This window comes from Bos grunniens, chromosome 9, assembly GCF_055505025.1.
Source record: "Bos grunniens cultivar Pamir isolate PY7600 chromosome 9, Bosgru_T2T1.0, whole genome shotgun sequence".
Taxonomy (NCBI): domain Eukaryota; kingdom Metazoa; phylum Chordata; class Mammalia; order Artiodactyla; family Bovidae; genus Bos; species Bos grunniens.
Genome location: NC_141173.1, coordinates 101,577,397 through 101,599,511, shown reverse-complemented (window position 1 = coordinate 101,599,511; position 22,115 = coordinate 101,577,397). Strand labels below are relative to the sequence as shown.

At 40.9% G+C, this 22,115-nt stretch overlaps 1 protein-coding gene across 6 annotated transcripts in view; it reads left to right on the top strand.

The window, feature by feature from the left end:
* Positions 1-22,115, top strand: part of PDE10A (phosphodiesterase 10A) — a 573,119-nt gene that overhangs the window by 410,611 nt on the left and 140,393 nt on the right. For all 6 annotated transcript variants that reach the window (XR_015133443.1, XM_086318697.1, XM_086318695.1 and 3 more), the window contains one exon: positions 10,778-10,906. Coding sequence is in view for 5 of the 6 variants with exons in the window: in XM_086318697.1 (XP_086174823.1) it covers positions 10,778-10,906 (129 nt within the window). In the remaining variant the exon portion in view is untranslated. The remainder of the gene's footprint in view (positions 1-10,777; positions 10,907-22,115) is intronic.

The window sequence follows — 22,115 nt, the reverse complement described above, 5'->3', positions numbered from 1 at the left end:
TAGGCTTCGCCGTGGTGCTGGCATTTCCTGAATCATGAGAAGGGTAAAGGTTTGCATCGTGAAGCTTACTCGTGTAATTGTACTCCAGAATCGTTGTTTTCATCTTTATCTTATCACTTTGAGCAACTTAATAAAAATTTGGCTTTCTCAATTCAAGAAACTCTCATAGATAACCCTCGGCTAAGGGAAAACATGTAATTTCACTTTGGTTTAGAAATACAACAGTGTGGGATTTGCCTTCTGATAAATGCAGATTACAAACGATGGAAACAGTGTCTTCTTTGCAGCCAGGTCACCCTCCCCAGGCTGTGAATGCGCTTGGAATGAGTAATCAGTTATGTAGGTCAAAATCCTAGTGGTATATTCAATTAAGTTTCATTAAATGACTCCTTTTTAGGTCATAGACGAATCTTCTTTCAGTAAGAATGTACCTGGGTGGAAGAAATTATTTAGGTTATACAAATAGATAATTAACATGCAAGAATAATTATTATAAGACATTTAAAACTTTCCTCAGCTTTATGGAAGTATTGTAGATGTATATGTATCCTTGAGGTATACAACATGGTGACTTCAGATACTTATATATTAAGAAGATATTACCACAATCAGGTTAGTTAACACCTCCATCCCCTCACTTAATTACCTTTGTGTGTGTGTGTTGATAACTTTTAAGATCTACTCTCAACAACTTTTAAGTATATAATACAGTACTGTTAATTACAGTCACAACACTGTATATTAGATCCCCAGGCTTTATTCACTGTTTCATCTTATAGTTGGAAGTTTGTAACCATTGACCAAAGGGCTCCCCTGGTGGCTCAGATGGAAGAATCGGCCTGCAGTGCTGGAGACCCAGGTTCTATCCCCAGAAGATCTGGAGAGGGGACTAGCAACCCACTCCAGTATTCTTGCCTGGAGAATCCCATGGAAAGAAGAGCCTTGCAGGCTACAGTCCCTGGGGTTGCAAAGAGTGGGATGTGACTGAGTGAGTAACACACAGACAACCATTGACCAACATCTCCCATACCCCCAGCTACAAGCCCCTGGCAATCACCAATACTTTCTCTTTGAGTCTGATTTATTTAGATTCCATGTACAAATGAAATCATGTAGTATGTAATGCAGCATAATGCCTTCAAGTTCCATCCATGTTGTCACAAAGGCAGGCTCTCTTTCCTTTTTATGGCTGAATAATATTCCATTGTGTGTATATGTGTGTGTGTGTGATGCTTTTTATCCACTTATCTGAAATGGACCCTAAGGTTGTTCCCATGATTTGGTAATTATGAGTAGCGCTGCAAAGAAGACGATGAGCTAGGAATAAAATCATATGACCCAGCAGTCCCGTTGTGGACGCGTAGCGCTGTTTGTAACAGTCAGGACATAGAAACAACCTAGACGCCCGTCGACAGGTGAGTGGTTGAAGAAGCTGTGGTACATACATGGAATGGAACGCCACTCAGCCATAAAAATGGACTTGAGTCAGTTCTAGTGAGGTGGGTGAATCTAGAGCCTATTATACAGTGAAAGAAGTTAGAAAGAAGGAGAAAAACAAATATCATGCATTAATGCATATATATGGAATCTAGAAAATAGCACTGATGACCCTGTTTGCAGGGGAGGAGTAGAGACACAGACGGAGAGGACAGACTTGTGGACCCAGAGGGGGAAGACGGGATGCACTCAGAGAGTGATGCTGGAACGTGCACGTGGACCCAGAGGGGGAAGACGGGATGCACTCAGAGAGTGACGCTGGAACGTGCACGTGGCCGTGTGTGAGCGAGGAAGCTCTAAGAAGTTGCTGTAAGCACAGGCAGTTCACCTGGTGCTCTCTGACAGCTTAGAGGTGTGGGGTAGGGCGGGTTGGGAGGTAGGCTCAGAAGCCGGGGGACACATGTATACTTATGGCTGATTCACACTGTCGTACGGTAGAAACCAGTACAACACTGTAAAGCAATTATCCTGCAATTAGAAAAAAGTGTTCTGATGAATCTGTGTAAAAAAAGGCAGCACAGATATATCTCTTCTTCTTCTTCTTTTATGTAGTACCCTGTGGCTTTCAGGGTATTAGTTCCCTGACCTGAGCTCCAACCTGTGCCCCTGGATAGAAGCGGGGAGTCCTAACCACTGGACTGCCAGGGCTCCCCCAGATGCATCCCTTAAAGGGAGCGGTTTTATCTCCTTCACGTATATACCCAGGAGTACGACTGCTGGATCGCATGAGTTCTATTTTTAACTTTTCGAGGGACCTTCATACCATTTTCCATGCCGGCTGCACCAGTTTGCATTCCCACCAACAGTGTACAGGTATAATCACGTTCCCTCTTGTCATTTTGATGACAGCCAGACTAACAGGTGTGAGGTGAAGCTTCACTGCACTTTTGATTTTCATTTACCTGATTATTAGTGATGTTTGGTACCTTTGTGTATATTCATCTATTCGCCCTGTATGTCTTCTCTGGAAAAATGTCTGTTTGAGTCCCACACTCATTTTTAATTGGATTTTTTTTTTGCCACTGAGGTGGATGAATTGCTCTTATGTTGTGGATATCAACCATTTATCAGATGGATGTTTTTCTCCAGTTCTGCAGGTTGCCTTTTTGTTTGGCTGATTGTTTCTGACATGCAGAAGCTTTCTAGTTGGGTGCAGTCCCCCTTTTTTATTTTTGCTCTTGTTGCTTGTGTCGTCCAGAACAACTTTGCCAACATCACGTCAAGGAGCTTTCACCTGTGTGTTCCTCTAGGAGTTTTGTTGTTTCCCATCTCCTGTTTAAGTCTTAACTCCAATCTTGAGTTAATTCATGAGTGGTGTGAGGTAAGGTTCCCTTCAGTTCTCATGCATGTGGTCATCCAGCTTTCCCAACATTGTTTATCTAAGAGATTATCTTTTCCCCACTGAGTCTTCTTGACTCTCTCATCAAAGATTAGTTGACTCCGTATTTGAAGGTTTAACTCTGGGCTCTTGATTCTGTCTCCTTGGTTTGTTTGTCTGTTTGTCAGTGGGTGAGTGTTCAGTCATGTCTGACTCTTTGCAACACCATGGACCGTAGACCCCAGGCTCCTCTGTCCATGGGATTTTCCAGGCAAGAGTACTGGAGGGGCTTGCCATTTCCTTCTCCAGAGGATCTTCCTGACCCAGGGATCAAACTTGCATCTCCTGCGTTGCAGGTAGATACTTTACTGCTGAGCTGCCTGGGAAGCCTTTTAAGTCAGTACCATACTGTTTTTATTACTATAACTTTGTAATAACATTTGTAATCAGGGATTGTGGTGTCTCCAGCTTTATTGTTCTCTATCAACTTTGCTTGGGCTCATTGGGAATGGGTCCCATGAATTTTAGGGCTTTCTGTGAAAAATGACATTCTGCTCCCTGTTTTTCCTCTTTGGTTAAAAAGAATGGTATCATTCCCTATGGGGTTTGACAGAAATCCAAAAAGGCATCTCATCTGTTCATTTTTGTTGTAATTTTTGGGTCATTTTATTGATAACTGAAAACCCATTGCATCTCTTACCAGGTAATCTCTATGCATTGCGTATGAGGGACTCTGCCTTTTTAAATAAAGAAGCCCAAAGGAAATGAATGTTAGAACCCACTGCCCGCTTCCCTTATTTGATGAATGGAAGGAGGAACTGCTCTGTGAATCCTTACATTTATAAGCTCATGTACACCAGTACACTGTGGGGAAGAGCTTTGACTTAAAGGGTTCATATTATAGTATATACAGGGATCTAATTCCAGACTTGGAGCTTCATTAGAGGTGGATTGAAGGGTGTCTAAATTAGAAAAGCATGTTTGGATAATAAAAAAAAATTCTCATTTTACAGAAAACAGTATATTTAAACTGTTTCAGTGGGAAAAGAAACAGGAAAGTAGTGTGAAGAAAAAAACGAACCTCATCTGGTGTCAGGGAGGAGGAGTGGGGGGCACGGGCCGCTGAGAGGCGGGGCCCCTTGTTGGGACACTTGCTTTCTGACCTGGCTGCCTCTGTGATCTTGCAGGACTGGGCAGTTTGCAGCCGCATGGCTGCACGTCTGTGGTGTCACGTAAGACAAACGATGTCTATGGATTCATGTATTATTGTTGATGGTCCCTGTGCCGGGGATTCCCAAGACTGCTTCTAAGCTCAGTGATTTTCTGGGGCTCCGGGACACATAGTCATGCTTACGGTCAGCACTTCTTACGGCAGGAGAGGGTGCAGTGCGAACCAGCCAAGGGGGCGGTGCACAGGGTGAAGACTGGGGGATCTGGCAGGAGTCCTCCCCGAGAGGGTCACACAGGACTCGTCTGATCACCCCCAGCAATGACTGTGATGGCGTGTGTGCAATACTGCTGACTAGGGAAACTCACTAGAGACTCAGCACCGGCATTCTTGCTGGGGGCTCCTCACATAGGCAGGCTCTGCCTGCGGCTGTCCAGAATACAGACTCCCAGAATGAAAGCAGGTGTTTGGCATAAATCACACTGTTTGCGCAAGCATTCTGGGCCCAGCACCTCACTGGCATCATGCTCCAAGCCAAGTTCTCTGGTGCCAGCCAAAGGCCAGGCCTGCAGGCAGACCCTCAGAACAGTCTCAGGCGTGCGTGTCAAGCCTGTCCTGCTTGGAGCCAGGACCATGCTCCGCGGACGGTGGAGAGTGACACAGGCCAGCTACTGCCGTCGTGGAGCTCGTTGTCTGCCCAGAGGCTGGAGTCCAGTAAGAGAACAATAGGAGAATAGAGTTCAACTTGGGATGGGTGATGTGGAGCGAGAGAGAACTGCAGAGCAGCGGAGTGAATGGAGAGCATGTGCTCAGGGAAGTTATCTCTACTTGGGATGGGTGATGTGGAGTGAGAGAGAACTGTAGAGCAGCGGAGTGAATGGAGAGCATGTGCTCAGGGAAGTTATCTCTGAGGAAATTGCTCTTCCATCAGCTAAATGTCTCACTTAGACAAGTGGTGAAGCGTGGAGAAGACTCAGGCAGACTCCAGAGGAGACGGCAGATGGGGAAGGACTGGGCAGGTTTGAGGAAATGAAGGAAGCGTGGGGAAAAATGGGGTCTCAAGTTAGACTTACTCTCAGGTCTAATGGGTGGTTCCAAGTGGTTCCTGCTCTAGAGATTTCTTCCTGCCTTGTTGTCAAAGTCCAGGGTTTAGCAGTCAGGTTTCTCAGTCTACAGTCTGATGTGAAATGTGTTCTGTAGTTCCGATTTGGGAGACAGCAGTGGTCAGGAGCAATCCCATTAAAGCATAATAAGCTCAGGGCAAGTGTCAAGAACAAGAGGCAGTTGGGCTCTAGGAGGTGGGCTCCCGGGCTTGTAGCTCTGTCCAGCCCTAACAAGGGCTTCCGCATGCTCACTGTGGCCTTCACGCTGCTCTGTGTTTTTTTTCCTTTCTTATGGTTCTGGTGCTAGGATTCATTTATTCAACCAACTTTTGTTGAGCGTTTACTCTGTGCCAAGCACATGATGCCCTGGATTATTAGTCCTCAGTTCAGTTCAGTTCAGTCGCTCAGTCATGTCCAACTCTTTGTGACCCCATGGACTGCAGCACGCCAGGCCTCCCCGTCCATTACCAGCTCCCGGAGTTTACTCAAACTCATATCCATTGAGTTGGTGACGCCATCCAGCCATCTCATCGTCCATCGTCCCCTTCTCCTCCTGCCTTCAATCTTTCCCAGCATCAGGGTCTTTTCAAATGAGTCAGTGCTTCGAATCAGGGGGCCAAACTATTGGAGATTCAACTTCAGCATCAGTCCTTCCAATGAATACTTAGGGTTGATTTCCTTTAGGACGGACTGGTTGGATCTCCTTTCAGTCCAAGGGACTTTCAAGAATCTTCTCCAATACCACAGTTCAAAAGCATCAGTTCTTTGGTGCTCAACTTTCTTTATAGTCCAACTCACATCCACACATGACTGCTGGAAAAACCATAGCTTTGACTAGATGGACCTTTGTTGGCAAAGTAATGTTTCTGCTTTTTAATATGCTGTCTAGGTAGGTTATAACTTTTCTTCCAAGGAGTAAGTGTGTTTTAATTTCATGGCTGCAGTCACCATCTGCAGTGATTTTAGAGCCCAAAAAAGTAAAATCTGCCACTCTTTCCCATCTATTTGCCATGAAGTGATGGGACCAGATGCCATGATCTTAGTTTTCTGAATGTTGAGTTTTAAGCCAACTTTTATAATACCTTGTATAATACCCTGGAATCATATACTGAGAAGTGTTGTGGGGAGGGGCAGACAGTGACTAACTGATGGTCTAGCTGTTGTATCTTTGTATTAAGGAAGGAGATCACGTGATTGGAGTAGAGATGGGAGAGAGAGAGAGAGAGAGATACTCAGGAGTGGGAAGGTGTACAAAGCTGAGTGTGGGACAAGAAGGCACATTTGCCTGACTTTAAGCTCATTCCCTTGCTAAACTGCGCTTGATTTTGGCTGAGTAAAGAAGGCTGTGCATAGGAACATATATGCAACCCAGGAGAATGATCACCTGCAGCTTGCGTGTACACGCACGCACACACGACGTTTAGCACAGCCTTGCCGTTGAGCAGTGTAACCACCCACCGCTGCTTAGCATGACATGAGAACCTTGTTTTCTTTTAACTTGACAGATGTTGTTCCCCTGCACTTAGAAAGTTTACTTCTTAAAACATATGTTTTCAATGGTCATTTTAGAAACGCACATGTTAATTGATTTGGCCGTGCTCGATCTTAGCAGCGCGCGGACTCTCTTGCGGCGTGGGCCCTGCAGCGCGCCCAAGTAGTTACGGCCTGCAGGGTTGGTTGCTCTGCGGCGCGTGGCGTCTTCTCAGACCGGGATCCACCCCGTGTCCTGTGCGCTGCAAGCTGGGTTCTCAACCCCCGGACCACCAGGGAAGCCCACGCATTGTCTTTTGAAGAGTTAATCATGTCCACCAGGAATCATGTGTTCTCTCAGCTAATCATTTGTCGTCGTTCGCGACTCTTCATGGTGACGCGCGTTTCAGCCCCCTCTCAGCTCAGGTTGTTCTTTGACAATTGAACGATTACAGCGCAGTGTTTAATAGCATGTGAGGGTTTTTTTTTTTTTTTTTTTAAATTTCTGGTTGCTTATTTTTAATCCAAAGCTATCTAACAGTTGAATGAAGACTTTAAGAAGCTGAAAATTATTTACTTGTTCTTTACATCTGGAGTAAGCATATGGGAAAATATGAAGTTGAGACAGTTATTGTGATGAGCCAGAGAAAAGATTATTAGTAAAATATACCGTAGAATTTTGAAATATATGGTTTCTTCTAATCCAGTTGAGGTTAGCTACTCAACTCTATTGAGTTGGATAATGGGGCAGGAGAGGACTTAATGGTAAGACACCTTCCCTCAGAAAAAAGAGTTCTTTTAAGACAGAGCAGAGCTGAGTTAGGGTAGCATAAGGGCACCATGGAATGGGGGCTCGGGAGCAGGGGCGGGCGGGGGAGGGTGCTGGGCTCCTGCCATGCGGTTTCCACTGCTTTTGCAAAAAGAGTACAGACAGATAATAGAGATTTTATTTGCCAATTAAGATAGCAGAGTTAATATTTGAAAAATTGTGTTTTTTTTTCCTATTTCTAGCAATAGATCCTTCAGTACTTGTAATTAATTTAAAAGTATCCCTCTGAGAAAAACAATAGTCCTTCAGCCTCTGATTTGAAGGTGATTTTGTAATTTTAATGAATCTGAAAGTGGCAAGATTCCAGAATTAAAAAAATAAAATTCTTCAGCATGTAGATACCCATTTTTAGAATAACAGTTTGTCATAAAGACACATTTACAGATACCATCTGAGGTAAACCTAAATGTGTATTGAGTCAGTGACATAATCAGAGAAGAACATTCCAAGAGACTTTAAAATGCAGTAGCTTGTACATTTCTCGTGAGATATCTGGGCTTCCCTGGTGGCTCAGTGGCAAAGCGTCCGCCTGCAATGCAGGAGATGCAAGAGACACAGGTTTGATCCCTGGGTTGAAAAGATCCCCTGGAGGAGGGCATGGCAACCCACTCAAGTACTCTTGCCTGGAGATTCCATGGACAGAGGAGCCTAGTGGGCTGCAGTCCATGGGGTCGCAAAGAGTCAGACATGACTGAGCGACTGGGTTCAAAGTAGTAAAATGTTTAGTTTTTCACCTACAGGAGAATGCTACTGAACCAACTCATTGTAAAAACTGGTCAGTAAAGGGGAACACATTCAGCATGTATCCTGTCTTGTGGCAATGAACTAGCCACACAGTTGATGAGGTGAAGTTTCTTTCCGTGTTATTTGTATTAGTCAGTGTTTTGGATTGTAACTAATAGATAGGGGAATCTCATTTTTGTTTAACTCACTAGTGACAGATGATCATCGTTTCATATTCTTATTTGCCATATCTGTATCTTCCTGTGACAAAGTGTCAGCTCTTTGACTCATTTATAATTGTGTTTTTTTTCTTTTTGAGGTTTAAGCATTCTTTGTATATCTCAGATAGAGTTCCTTTATCTGATACGTAATTTGGCAAATAGGACTTGTGGCTTCTCTGGTGGCTCAGAGGATAAAGTGTCTGCCTGCAATGCAGGAGACCTGGGTTCGATCCCTGGGTTAGGAAGATCCCCTGGAGAAGGAAACGGCAACCCACTCCAGTATTTTTGCCTGGTGAGCCCCATGGACAGAGGAGCCTGGTGGGCTGCAGTCCACTGGGTCGCAAAAAGTCAGACACGACTGAGTGACTACACACACACACACACACACACACACACACACAATATGCACTAAGATGAAATGAGGTGACAGTGAGTCAATTATGACTTTACGTTTTCAGCCTGGGTTTCTGGAAGAATGGAGAATAATAGTAACAGGAAAAAGAGTTAAAATCACTTTGGGAATAAGTGGGAAGGAGATGACTCACATAGTTTTGAGTCAAGATGGAGCTTGGGGTGATGGAAGAATTTCCAAACTAGAGATGAAAAATATACAAAAATTCTTGATTCAGATTTTGCTGTCATCATTGTAGATTATTGTAGAGAAAGCAGAGGTGAAGAGCAAATAGAAAGTTAGGAACCATATTATGTCACAAAAGTGATACAAGGAAGCTTTAAGAAGGAATCAAGTGCTGAATTTGCTCCACCATCATGGGCATGATCTGAGTGTGAACATTACTTTGTTTTCTTAAAGTCAGATCAGTTCTCAGATTACTTCTGTTCTGTGCCTTTTGTATCTGGAGACTCGAACTTGCTTTGTCAAGAGAGCTCTCTCTTACTTTAATGAGTCTCATATCTTTCAGTACCTTATAGAATTTCTCAAATTGGATTTTACATCCCTGAGGCTCTTTGCAGGGTGAACATGGACTGGGTCTTGTTTCTTTAATAATCTAATTCAACTACATAATTATGTATAAGAGATCTATATCATTTAAATCAAGTGCTTAGCTAATAATTGAATTGAATTAATTGAAATAAATCATTTGCTTTCTCAGTAATACCATTCTGTTGTGGAATCATGCAACTGTGACTTTAGTCCCCAGCAGAATTAATTAATACGTCTAAGTTCTGTGCCTTGTCTGGTGCTGCAGGCATGCAGCCTGTTCTCTGAAGTCATAATGGTATGCTTGGTTTTGTCTTTTCTGCATCTAAAAGTAAGAATTTCCATTGCCTTTCCCACCTAACCATCCCTAAAGATGGTAATTTATTGAATAATTCACAGAGTATTCAGTAGTACTCTGAATAATTATTTTAAATAATTAAAATCACTGAGTAATGACTACCGATAGCCTGTGATTTTGAGTGCTTTAGTGAAATGGCATACCAACCTGAAGCAACAGTTTGATAATGTATGATTTTATATTTTTTAAGTGAAGATCTGCGAAAGTTCTTTGAAAATTCTATGTCTGTTCAACAGTTATTATTAGACTTGGAAGATTATTTTTTTGAAATGGACTACATATATGAATATCAATGAAAAAATGTTGAGATTATTTTGGACTGAAGTCAGTTGTATTATTGGATTTAGTGGCCCTGAGAAAAAGGAGAATTTGTGCTGTAAACAGTAAAAGAGAAGAACTTATTCACTAACCATATTTTTAGCACCCGAAGTCTGTTAGTCCTTTACGCTCCTGTTTGATACTCTTACTAGAGCGTCACTTCTGTTAAGTGTTAAATGTGTGATAATCACGTAAAGTAGAAGTACTTTGTAGGCTTAACCGCAGGCGCTAGAATACAGCGCTGATTCAACTGCGACACTGAAGTTCATCGTTGGAAAACGGCTGTGTAACACGATGACATATCTATAGGTTAAAATTTCTGAAGTTTTTTCTTTTTTCTCTACTTTTTCAAAGTGGTGAAACGTAAATAACACAGAATTTGCTGTTTTAAGCATATCAAGTCTATAATCCAGTGGCATTAATGATACTCACAATGTGGGCCACCATCACCCCTATCTACTTCCCAAACCAGAAACTCTGTATCCGCAAAGTAGAGAATTCCTCCTTCGCCTTTTCCTCAGCTCCTGGAAGCCACTAATCTGCTTTGTCTCTATGAATTTACCCGGTCCAGAGGTTTCCCATAGGTGGAATCATATAATACTCGCCCTTTGTGTCTAGCTGATTTTATTTACCATACTATTCTTAAGGCTTCTCCACGTTGTAACTGAACTTCATCCCTCCTTATGGTTGAATCATAGTCCACTGTGTGTGTGTATATCGTTAAAAATATTTATGTGCTACATCTATTTGCACAACATGTCATTTTTCCATATCTTTGATGTAGATGAAGATGTCACATTGGTTAATTTTATTCTGTTCGATTCTTTTACAGATTTGACAGATGAAAAAGTGAAGGCCTATCTTTCTCTCCACCCTCAGGTTTTAGATGAATTTGTGTCTGAAAGCGTTAGTGCAGAGACTGTAGAAAAATGGCTGAAGCGGAAAAACAAGAAGTCAGAAGGTAAGACCTCATTCAGATTGAGTGTTGGATTTTTTTCTATCTCATAGTGACAAAAAAGGTGTTTGTCACTTAACAAAAAATGCTAAAAGTAAAATATAGACAAATATTAGTACATTAATTCTGTAAGAATTCTATTCTGCTTAAAAAGATAAAATAAGTTAGAATGAGAGGAAATAAATACAAAAGAATGATCTTTAAAAAAATGATCTTTAGTCAAAAAATTGAAAATTTATTTAGATATGACCACATTGAAAAATCTGGAAGTTAGTATTAGACTTGATTTTATGCAAGTATTATTATCGATGATAAAAACATTCCGTATATATTTCAAAAATATATTATATTATTACATTATTACATTTTGCAAAATGTATTATTGAAACAATTTTTATATGTGTGCAGTAGGAAAAGTGAGTTGCATTAGATGTTTCATCTATACTCATAAACTTAGGATATGGTTATATTAATGAAAAACAGAAGGTGGACTCAAAAGAAAAACATGTGAAGTCAAATGAATTTCCCCCTGAGTTGAATCTATATTAATATATTGACTTTGGATATTGTAGTGTTTTAATTTTGGATTTAGATGAATTTATCTTTGGCTGATTATGACTTCTCATTTCTGTGAATGTTGTTTTCAGCATAGAAATTAACGTTTGTACATAATTTTAATTTACGGAAAACTTTTATATAAGCAAACGTGTATACTACTTTTCTGGAAGTTTTTTAGTGTGACAGAAATGCTACACTTAAAGTTCAGAAGTGATCGTCATTTAAATATCACACTGTTAGAGCTATGCTACTGAGTATTGTGCTGGAGGCCAACTTTCCTTACTCTACATAGGAAAGCTTCTGTAACTTGCTAACATAATTTTTACAAGACGAAAGAGGTTAATTTTTTAAAAAGAGAGCTTTGGATATTGAAGCACAAAATGGTCTTTAAAGTACATGTCCACAGCTGTGTATGAATGTGTGTGCGTGTATGTGTGGATTGGAAGGGAGGGGAAAAAGGAGAAAGAAAGAAACATACGTACATCAGAGACAGGCGTGTTTTTTTCAAAAGGTTCATAGCACTGATAGTAAGAATAAAGCTTGACATGGCATATTTCATTTGTTACAAACCTTACACATTTGAAAATAATTTGAGATGTTTGAAACTTTTAAGTGTGACTGAGTTGTGCTCAAGACAAGATGCAAATTTCAACTTGCTATATAATGATGGGTAATAACATGATCTCAAATTACATGATGTCAACATTGTTAATCGGTTACACTCCAATATAAAATAAAAAGTTAAAAATATATATATGATGTCTGTTAAATACAAAATTGAGCATACTTAGAAAATGAAAGGAATTGTAGACTGTTTTAGTGGTGCCTCAGCTGGTAAAGAATCCGCCTGCAATGCGGGAAACCCTGGTTTGATTCCTGGATCGCGAAGATCCTCTGGAGAAGGGATAGGCTACCCATTCCAGTATTCTTGGGCTTCCCTTGTGGCTTAGCTGGTAAAGAATCCTCCTGCAATGTGGGAGACCTGGGTTTGATCCCTGGGTTGGGAAGATCCCCTGGAGAAGGGAAAGGCTGCCCACTCCAGTATTCTGGCCTGGAGAATTCCATGGATACAGTCCATGGGTCGCAAAGACTCGGACACGACTGAGCGACTTTTCACTTTCACTTTAGTTTGACAAGGATAGTTTTCTTTTAAATTTTATAAATATTTGAATGTATCGCTCCATATCTCCCAAATCTGTTCTCTATACTAGTTAACCAAATAATCCTTTAAAGTACTGGATACATATACTCAGGAGTTAAACAGTTATTAAGAATAGCAACGTGTGATTGCAACAGTAGTCAGTTATGCTGGAAGAAAACCTTGTTCTTATAGGAAGATGATTTTGAAAGTGACCCTGTGCAGGGCTAGACTGCTGCTGCAACTGAGACTGTGAGTGAAGCGTCCCCTGGGGCTCACCGTCCAGCGATGAGAACAGGCCAAGAAGTGAGCGCATTGCAGGGTGCATTGGTAGGAACCAGGGTGAGGCGGTTGGCAGTGAAAGGGCGTGAAAAAAACCTTTAATTGTGCCGCCAGGGGTGGGGTCTGGTAAGACCCTTTCTACCTCCTTTTCCAGAGAGTTCATCGCAAGAGTGTATCTGATTACACCCCCTTCGTATTCAGTGAGATTCTGTAGTCTGGCCCCTGCAGACTGTTTAAAGACAAAATGTAGTGCTGAGCTTGCGTGAGTGGCATGAGAAAGCACTGCCCAATCTTCTTTGAGATGTAGAAAGCCAGTTAAATCTCTTGATTTCATTTATGTGGTTACAGATTAAAGTAGTGGCGGTTCTCTGGAACATCCTGTGTCTTTTCCCTCACCGTCTTACTACTTTTTTAAAAAAAAATTCTGTGTTTTTCTCAAGTAGACCTTATTCTGCTTCCACCCCCTTTCATTGAAAATGTCTTGAGGAGGACAGTTTTTGTGGGGAGGATGTTATAGGGAGTGTTTGCATTTCCATGTGTGAACCCAGAAAGAGGAAGTGTGATAGCTAGAAAGATCTTGGAGGATAGTTTGTTGGAAATGAGACGAGCCTGCCCGAATTATTTCACTTTGTGTGTCAGTTTAGTAAAAGAAGATGAAGTAAGGAAAGCTGTGCTGTAATAAATAATCTGCACAATACCTTGCACATTGTAAGTACTCAATAAATATTTATTTTTTAAACACTGCAAAACCAGCCTCATATGGAAATGATCTACGCTATGGGGCAGAAAATTGTGGAAAGGCATATTGTGCCTAGAGAAAGATATATGAAAATGCAAATTTTTAAACAAAAGGGTTATTTAAATTACAAAATCATATTTGCCTTTTAAATGGCCAGCTTTTATACTGCTTGGATGTGTTTATTGTTTTAATGATGACTCTATGCTATTAGAAAAGCTAGTTTTTCTCTCATTTAGTATTTTACTCAGCATCTACTGTTTGCTTGGTGCTTAGAAGGCAAAGCGCTTAAAAAATAGAGACTGCATGACACATTTTATTTCAACTATGATAATATTTATAATGGATGAATATCATGACCATAGTGCAGCTGTAACTTTCAAGGCACTTCACGTACATGCACCCTTTACATCTGGGTACATTAATGGGGATTAAACTTGGGTTCATTTGGTAGGTGTTGAAACTGTGCCAGGAGAAGCGTAAGGATCCCTGAAGGCTCAGTGTCTAGTTCTTGATACAGTTACTACTGGGCAGCAGCTCCACGAGCAGGTTGGGGGCGTAGACTAAGTGCTGTGGTTACTTTGGTTTTTCTCACCTAACGGTGCGCTTGGTGCCTACTGGGCGGTTCTGTCAACACCGCTGTGGTGGTTTTATTTAATAAATGATGACATCACGGAAGGTTTCGTTAAGGGATCCACTCTGGTCCTTTCATTACACTCGGTGATCATGTTACACTGACACCAGAAGGCTTTTGTCTTCTTCTTATCTCCCCCATAGTTATTTAAAAGCTTCCTGAAGAAAGGAGGTGCATAATACATGTTTTTAAATCCTTGAGAGACCTTGTCTTTCTGTTTACTCAGCAAACTATATGTGAACACTTTTTAGGTCCTGGAATTATCAAGTTTCTAAGGAATTCACAGTCCATCAAATAGAAGAAGACAGAGAAGTTTCTGCTTTATCCTAGTTAGTCTGACAGTGAGCCAGAGTGGCCTTGTGAGGGGACCGGGACAACCGGTCTTGCGGAGTAGACGGTGGTCGCTGTCTACGCTGATGGAAGAGAAGAGGGTTTGGGGAAGGTGAACCGCCGCGCGGCCGCAGGGATTAAACTTCAGAAGTCTTCACTCTGACTGTTTTCAGTTTAATTTTATTGCTTTCATACTGTTTTCATTTTAAACGCATCAAGTTCTGTCTGTACTTTTGAGGCCAATTGTCTTTTGAAGGTTGACCTCTGATCCTAAATCCTAAACAGTTGATTTTCAGTAATGTTTGGAAATTGGAGATAGCCTTTATTTCCCTTATAAGCTCTTGTACTCTTCTAGAGAATATATAAACATTTCCACAGAAAGCACTGAGGCCTGTACACTCTTACAGCTCTGCTTCCATTTGGGAAAAACTTAGGGAAGAAAGAAAATTATCCAGGTCATGAATTGTTTCACTAACTGTTATATTTTATGCTGATTTTTATGCAAAGTAAATTTGACAGGCCCAGCTGGTACTCTTCAAGACTCAGCCTGCTGAACTATTCAGCATCTACACAAATCTCAAAGTATAAATATAAAATTAATAAACAAACATTAGGATATGATGCAGATCCAACCAGTTGCACATTTTGAAAGAGCAGTCCGAGACGGAGCACAGCTCACCCCCTGGATCTCAGCAGGCGAGGGAAGACCTGTCACCTCCACTGTGCTCCTTTACCCACAATTATTAGTTGATAGTATTGGTGGTATTAGAAGGGGTGTGTGAAGAAGTCGGCATGACTCTATTTGGAATCTTCTGGTAGCAGAATAAAACTTAAAATATGTGGACTTTGTTTAAAACCCCCCAGATGTGACTGTGATAATTCGTTTTGTAAAGGGAAACTGCGTATGCAAGAGCGTGATTGACTGAACCCAAATTGTTTAAGAATGGTAAGTAGCAGTGCCATCTTTTCTGGCTGACATTTTTTATTCTTATTATATTTCTATGTCCAAAATATAGTAGCAGACCATCTCACTGTCATATGTATCTGTAAATGTCAGGTAATTAGGAATGAAAACATCGGTGCTGTTAGCTACCTTCAATGTTTACATGAATGGTTTCTTTTTTTTTTTACTCAAAGAATGTAGTTACTATATTTTTTTCACCTCTCCATGATTCTTGAGATAGAATTTAATTTTCATTCAAATAAAACTGTTAGATATTTCATACTTAGAACTAGTGAGATTTATATTATGTCCCCTAAACCTACTATATGCAACCTAAAATTTGGATTAGGTAGCATCAGCCCTGCATACAGTTTCTTTGCTGCTGCTGCTAAGTCGCTTCAGTCGTGTCCAACTCTGTGTGACCTCATAGACGGCAGCCCACCAGGCTCCCCCATCCCTGGGATTCGCCAGGCAAGAATACTGGTATGGGTTGCCATTTCCTTCTCCAATGCATGAAAGTGAAGTTGCTCAGTTGTGTCTGACTCTTAGGGACCCCATGGACTGCAGCCTACCAGGCTCCTCTGTCCATGGGATTTTCCAGGCAAGAGTACTGGAGTGGGATGCCATGGCCTTCTCCAAGTTTCTATGCTAGTATATGTAATGTAGCAGGATCTTAAGTTAACAAAGCATGAATTACAGTGTTAAAAAATTTCAGTAAATAAGACACTGATCAGTGATGTATTAGCTATTAAGAGGTGTGTGTGTGTTAGTTGCTCAGTTGTGTCTGACTCTTTGTGACCTCGTGGACTGTAGCCTGCCAGGCTCCTCTGTCTATGGGATTTCCCAGGAAAGAATACTGGAGTGGTTGCCATTCCCTTCTCCAGGGGATCTTCCTCACCCAAGGATCACACTTGGGTCTCCTGCACTGCAGGCAGATTCTTTACCATCTGAGCCACTAGGGTGGACCCATTAAGACATACCATGAGAAAGAATAAACATAATTGAAATGGGTTACTGGGAACTTAACTTTGGGCACTTTATCTCTTTTCCTTGAACTTGCTCTCTCAAAAATTGAAGTTACATTTTCACATAGAGCTTTCATATTTTTTTCATAATAGAAAACAGAAAATGTGTTGAATGTTACATGCCTTGATATGAATTATAATAAACATGAATCCACCATCTGGTAAGTAGAAGGGAGATAAAGTTGATATTAATTCATTTGTAAAGGGTTATTTGATATATTTCATTAATTCTGTTAATTTTAAATATTGCTGTTAAAAATGTATCTTTCATATATTCTTTTTAGAGAGTGTTTGAGCTCCTCAGCAATCCAATCAAGTTGATGGGGATTTTGATAATTTCAAATATTAAATCAGATCATCACAAATTTGTTAGTGATCATGAAATTAATTCAAATAAATTTAGTAGCTTTGTTACAGACTAGATTGAAGCAGTTTTTATATATTATCTGTAAAATTCCTATTGGTGGCAGCTAATGTCTGTGCATTCAATACTGTTACTGCATTTCCTAAGCAAAACTTTTGTTTGCAAGGGATTCTAACTAATGAAAATGTTATGAGCTGACAGAGTGTTGAAAAGACCTTGTTTTGGTCAGTGCTTCTCTTTATAAAAATTTTGTTTGTTAACTGTACATATAGAAAAAATATGTAATAGAAATCATTGCATCTATTTATTTAATAAACTTTTTTCAGAATTTAAAATTTTGTTTCATATAACAGAATTTTTAAAATGAAAAACCTGTGAAAGATAAGCGATCTAACTGCGTCTGTGTGTGTGTGTGTGTGTGTTTTAATCTACTCCTTAAAACATCCTAAAGATGTAACATTAATCTGGATGATTTGACCAAAAGTTGAATAATCTTTTCTAGAAACGTTGATTTCAGTGGTGAGTTGTAGCTGGAATGTGGCCAGGTAGGAGTCGTTTCTCTAGCTGTTTATTCAGCATGTGTACGTGTTACAGAAGTGTAGTTGGGGAACAAGGACTATATGCTTGATTCCCTCAAGGTCACTTTCTGATAGAGGAAGACAGATGATAAACACATACTTTAAGAATTAAACTTTTGTTAGTATTTGTTGACAGTGTGTATTTGAAAACATCTAACATAATGTCTGCTGCTGCTTCAGCCGCTCAGTCATGTCTGACCCTTGCGACCCTAGGGACTGTAGCCCGCCAGGCTCCTCTGTCCATGCGATTTCCCAGGGGAGAATACTAGAGTGGGTTGCCATGCCCTCCTCCAGGGGATCTTCCCGACCCAGGGATGGAACCCAGGTCTTCCTGCAGTACAAGTGGTCTCTTGCATTTCAGGCAGATCCTTTACCAACTGAGCCCCCAGGGAAGCCCAACCTAGCATAATGTCTAACAAATAGAACATTTTAGTACAATTAAATTTGCTTGAAATTTAAAAATTCACATTTTTTGCTTGTGAACTCAGAGCCCGTATATTGTAAGCATGTCTCCGTATCTGACTGCCCGTCCTGGGATGACTGTAAGTCACAAGAGCGCTGTTTCTTGTGTTTACTGCCCTTGACGGACTCACAGTCTTATGGTGTGAAAAGAAGATGTGAGACCAGGAGAGTACAGCCATGAGGGTGTATAGTATAAGCCTGTTAAGTTGTGTGGTATAGTTTATCAAGACAACACTTGTGAGAACTGAGGTCATTGAGAGGTATGAAAATTGAGAAGGCTTTTTTCAAGAGTTGGTGCTGTGTTGGCTATTGGTTCCTCAGAGCAGCATCAGCATCCCTTGGGAACTAGTTAGAAATACCACAGGTTGAAACTCACCCTAGACCTCCTGAATCAGAAACGTCTGTGGTTGGACCAGCAGTCTGTGTTCTCACAAGCCCCCGCTCCCCTGTAACTCTAATGCAAGCTAACATCTGAGAACCCCAGTCTTGGCCATCGAGGAGCCCAGAGACGAGGCAGTGTGGTTCCACTGTTGGCTGGGGGAGCTGGGGGACAGAGGCAGGGCTTCAGGACTTGCTCTGCTTTACTTCTGGAAGACCCGGGAGAGCAGGGTTCGGCACAGGAAATTCTGGGTAGGAGCAATTTGACAGGAAGCAGGAGGCGCTTAAAGGCCGGCTGGCTAACACAGCCGCTCAGGCAGGAGTTTAGAAATGAGCAAGTGCAGTGCCTCTTCTCTTCATTTTTTAAAGTTTAATTTCTTTTGTTTGCTTTTGCAGTGCTGGAAGTTTTCGTATGTGTGAAGTCATTTTGCTATAGATTGTGCCTCATAAATATTTTTTCTTATTTTAAGAACAAGAGAAGATGCTGTTTAAATTTTGGTCTTTCTACTCTAATTTTACTTTAGCTATTTTTTTCATGTTCTTCATTGGCTGTAATAGGAAACGTGGAAACAGTGTAAAAATCCAAAATAGATGTCTAACTGATAGCTTTGCTAGAGTTTGGTGAGTTATAGGACCATGCATATTATCACTGTTAGCAAGACAGCGACCATATAAAAATACACAGACTGAAAAACAAACAAAACCACACGGGCAAAGCTAGTGAAGCGTACGTCACTGTGGTGGTTTTTGGATTCTGAGGATTTATAGATGTGTTTATAGTCTTCTTATATGAGTTGCTTTTGAAATAAGAAATAAATAAAAGAAATATTGACAGAAAGCTTTTAGTTTTCTTGTATGCAAGTTTTGCCCCAACTTTCTTTGATTCTAATTCAGTTTAAGCCAATTATCCTCTGCTTGTTTGGCCGCTTTTCTGTTGCAGGGAGGAATAGACATTTATTCTATTTTTACTATTCCCCTTTATTATTGGCTTTTCCTCCCCTCCCGCAATATATTATCTTTGGTCACGTAGATTATCACAGAAGAAATTGGTAGCTGAAATGGGGTCTAGCAACGCACTCAGCTCAGTTTTTTTCTTAGAGTCATCATTTTAAGTTTACCAATTATTTTACTCAAATTTACAACTTATCTTTTATAAGCTTAGCATTTGCTATAATAAGCATGGAATATGAATTCACTTGTAATGGAATTTGCTGTCTAAAGGGGGCAAAAAATAGTAGTTTGGCCATAATTATTTAAATCAATTGTATAAACTTTTTTCTTGTGATGAGAACTTTTAGGATTTACTCTTTTAGCAACTTCCGAATGCCGTGCAGCGGTGGTAACTACACTCCTCGTGCTGTGCGTCGAGGCCTCAGTGTCTACTTACCCTGTAACTTGGCATTTGTACCTTTTGACCACTTTCACTCAATGTCCTCATCCCAAATCAGTTTACAAAGTGTTAAGGCTGAAAACTTTTTCTCTAAGGTCGGGGACAACACAAGCTTGCCAACTCTCACCACTTCTATTCAGCGTGGCACTGGGAAGTCCCAGACAAAACAAGCAACAGAAAGCATCAGAATTGAAAAGGAAGACGTAAAACTGTTTCTGCAGATGACAGGATTTTATATAGAGAAAAGTACTAAAGACACCACCAGAAAATTGTTAGATCTAATCAGTTAATTCAGGAAAATTGAAGAATATGATAAAGTATTGCTGAAAAATCAGTAGTATTTCTGTATACTAACAATGTACTATTTGAAAAAGAAAGAAAGCAATTCCATTTACAATAGCATCAAAAGCAATAGGAATAAATTTAACCAAGGAGGTGAAATACCTCTACTCTGAAAACTATAAGACACTGATGAAAGAAATTGAAGAAGACACAAATAAATTGAAAGGTGTACTGTGTTCATGTACTGGAAGAATTAATATTGTTGTAATGTCCATACTACGCCAAACTATCTATAGATTTAACACAGTCCCTATTAAGCTTCCAGTGGCAGTTTTTTTTTTAATAGAAGTAGCTGCTGCTGCTGCTAAGTCGCTTCAGTCATGTCCGACTCTGTGTGACCCCATAGATGGCAGCCCACCAGGCTCCCCCGTCCCTGAGATTCTCCAGGCAAGAACACTAGAGTGGGTTGCCATTTCCTTCTACAATGCGTGAAAGTGAAAAGTGAAAGTGAAGTCGCTCAGTCGTGTCCGACCCTCAGCGACCCCATGGACTGCAGCCTACCAGGCTCCTCCAACCATGGGATTTTCCAGGCAAGAATACTGGAGTGGGGTGCCATTGCCTTCTCCGAATAGAAGTAGAAAAAGGTATTATAACTTATATGAAACCAAAAGAGACCTGAAAAGCCAAAGCAATCTTGAGAAAGAAGAAAGTGTGAAGTGTCACATTTTCTGATTTCAAGCTACAGTACTTAAAACAGCATGGTACTGGCATGAAAAAAGACAAATAAATTAATGAAACAGAATCAAGAACTCAGAAATAAGCCCAAACATATGTCAACTAATATTTGACAATGGAGTTAGGAATACTAAAAAGACAAGAGACAGTCTTCAACAAGTGGTGCTGGGAAGACTGAACTTTCACATGTGAAAGAACAAACTTAGATCGTTTCCACAAGGATTAACTTGAAAGGATTAAAGACATAAATGTGAGACCTGAGACCGTAAGACTCGTAGGAGAAAACAAAGGAAAGTAGCCCCTTGGCCTGGCACTGCCAGCGATGTTTCAGATGTGATAAAGCACAAGCAGCAGAGACAAAAGTAGACGAGACTACATCAAGCTAAAAGCTCCCACAGCAACGAGAAACAGTGAGCAAAATGAGAAGACGCAGAACAGAGCGGGAGAAAGTACTTGCAAATAGTCTATCTGATAAGGGATTAGTTCATCAAAACGTGTAAGGAACTCACACACAGCAACAAGAAACAGTGAGCAAAATGAGAAGACACAGAACAGAGCGGGAGAAAGTACTTGCAAATAGTCTATCTGATAAGGGATTAGTTCATCAAAACGTGTAAGGAACTCATACAATTCAGTAGCAACAACAGTAAAACAAAAGCAAGGCTTTCGATGTAAAAATGGGCAAAGGACCCGCATGGATACTTTTCCAAAAGAGATATGGGAATAGCCAACAGGTACATGTAAAGATGTTCAACCTCCAGAATCATTACAGTGAAAGTGAAGTCGCTCAGTCGTGTCTGACTCTTTGCGACTCCATGGACTGTAGCCTACCAGGCTCCTCAGTCCATGGGATTTTCAAGGCAAGAATACTGGAGTGGGTTGCCATTTCCTTCTCCAGGGGATCTTCCCGACCCAGGGATTGAACCTAGGTCTTCCGCATCACAAGCAGATGCTTTATCCTCTGAGCCTCCAGGGAAGCCCAGAATCGTTGCTGCTGCTGCTAAGTCGCTTCAGTCATGTCCGACTCTGTGTGGCCCCATAGACGGCAGCCCACCAGGCTCCCCCGTCCCTGGGATTCTCCAGGCAAGAACACTGGAGTGGGTTGCCATTTCCTTCTCCAATGCATGAAAGTGAAAAGTGATAGTGAAGTTGCTCAGTTGTGTCCGTGAATTTGGTATATACTGAAGAAATCCAGGTGAAAATTATTCTGGCCTGGACTAAAGCATGAAGTTGGAAATTGTGAGAACTGGTCAAATTCCTAATACATGAATATACTGTAAAGAAAGTTTTGATGGGATTTTTTTGGTAAACTTGAAATAGAGGTATGTGGTATGTGTGGGTGTGTGGTGGGGGCAGGTCGGGAAGCAGATGATCCAAGAT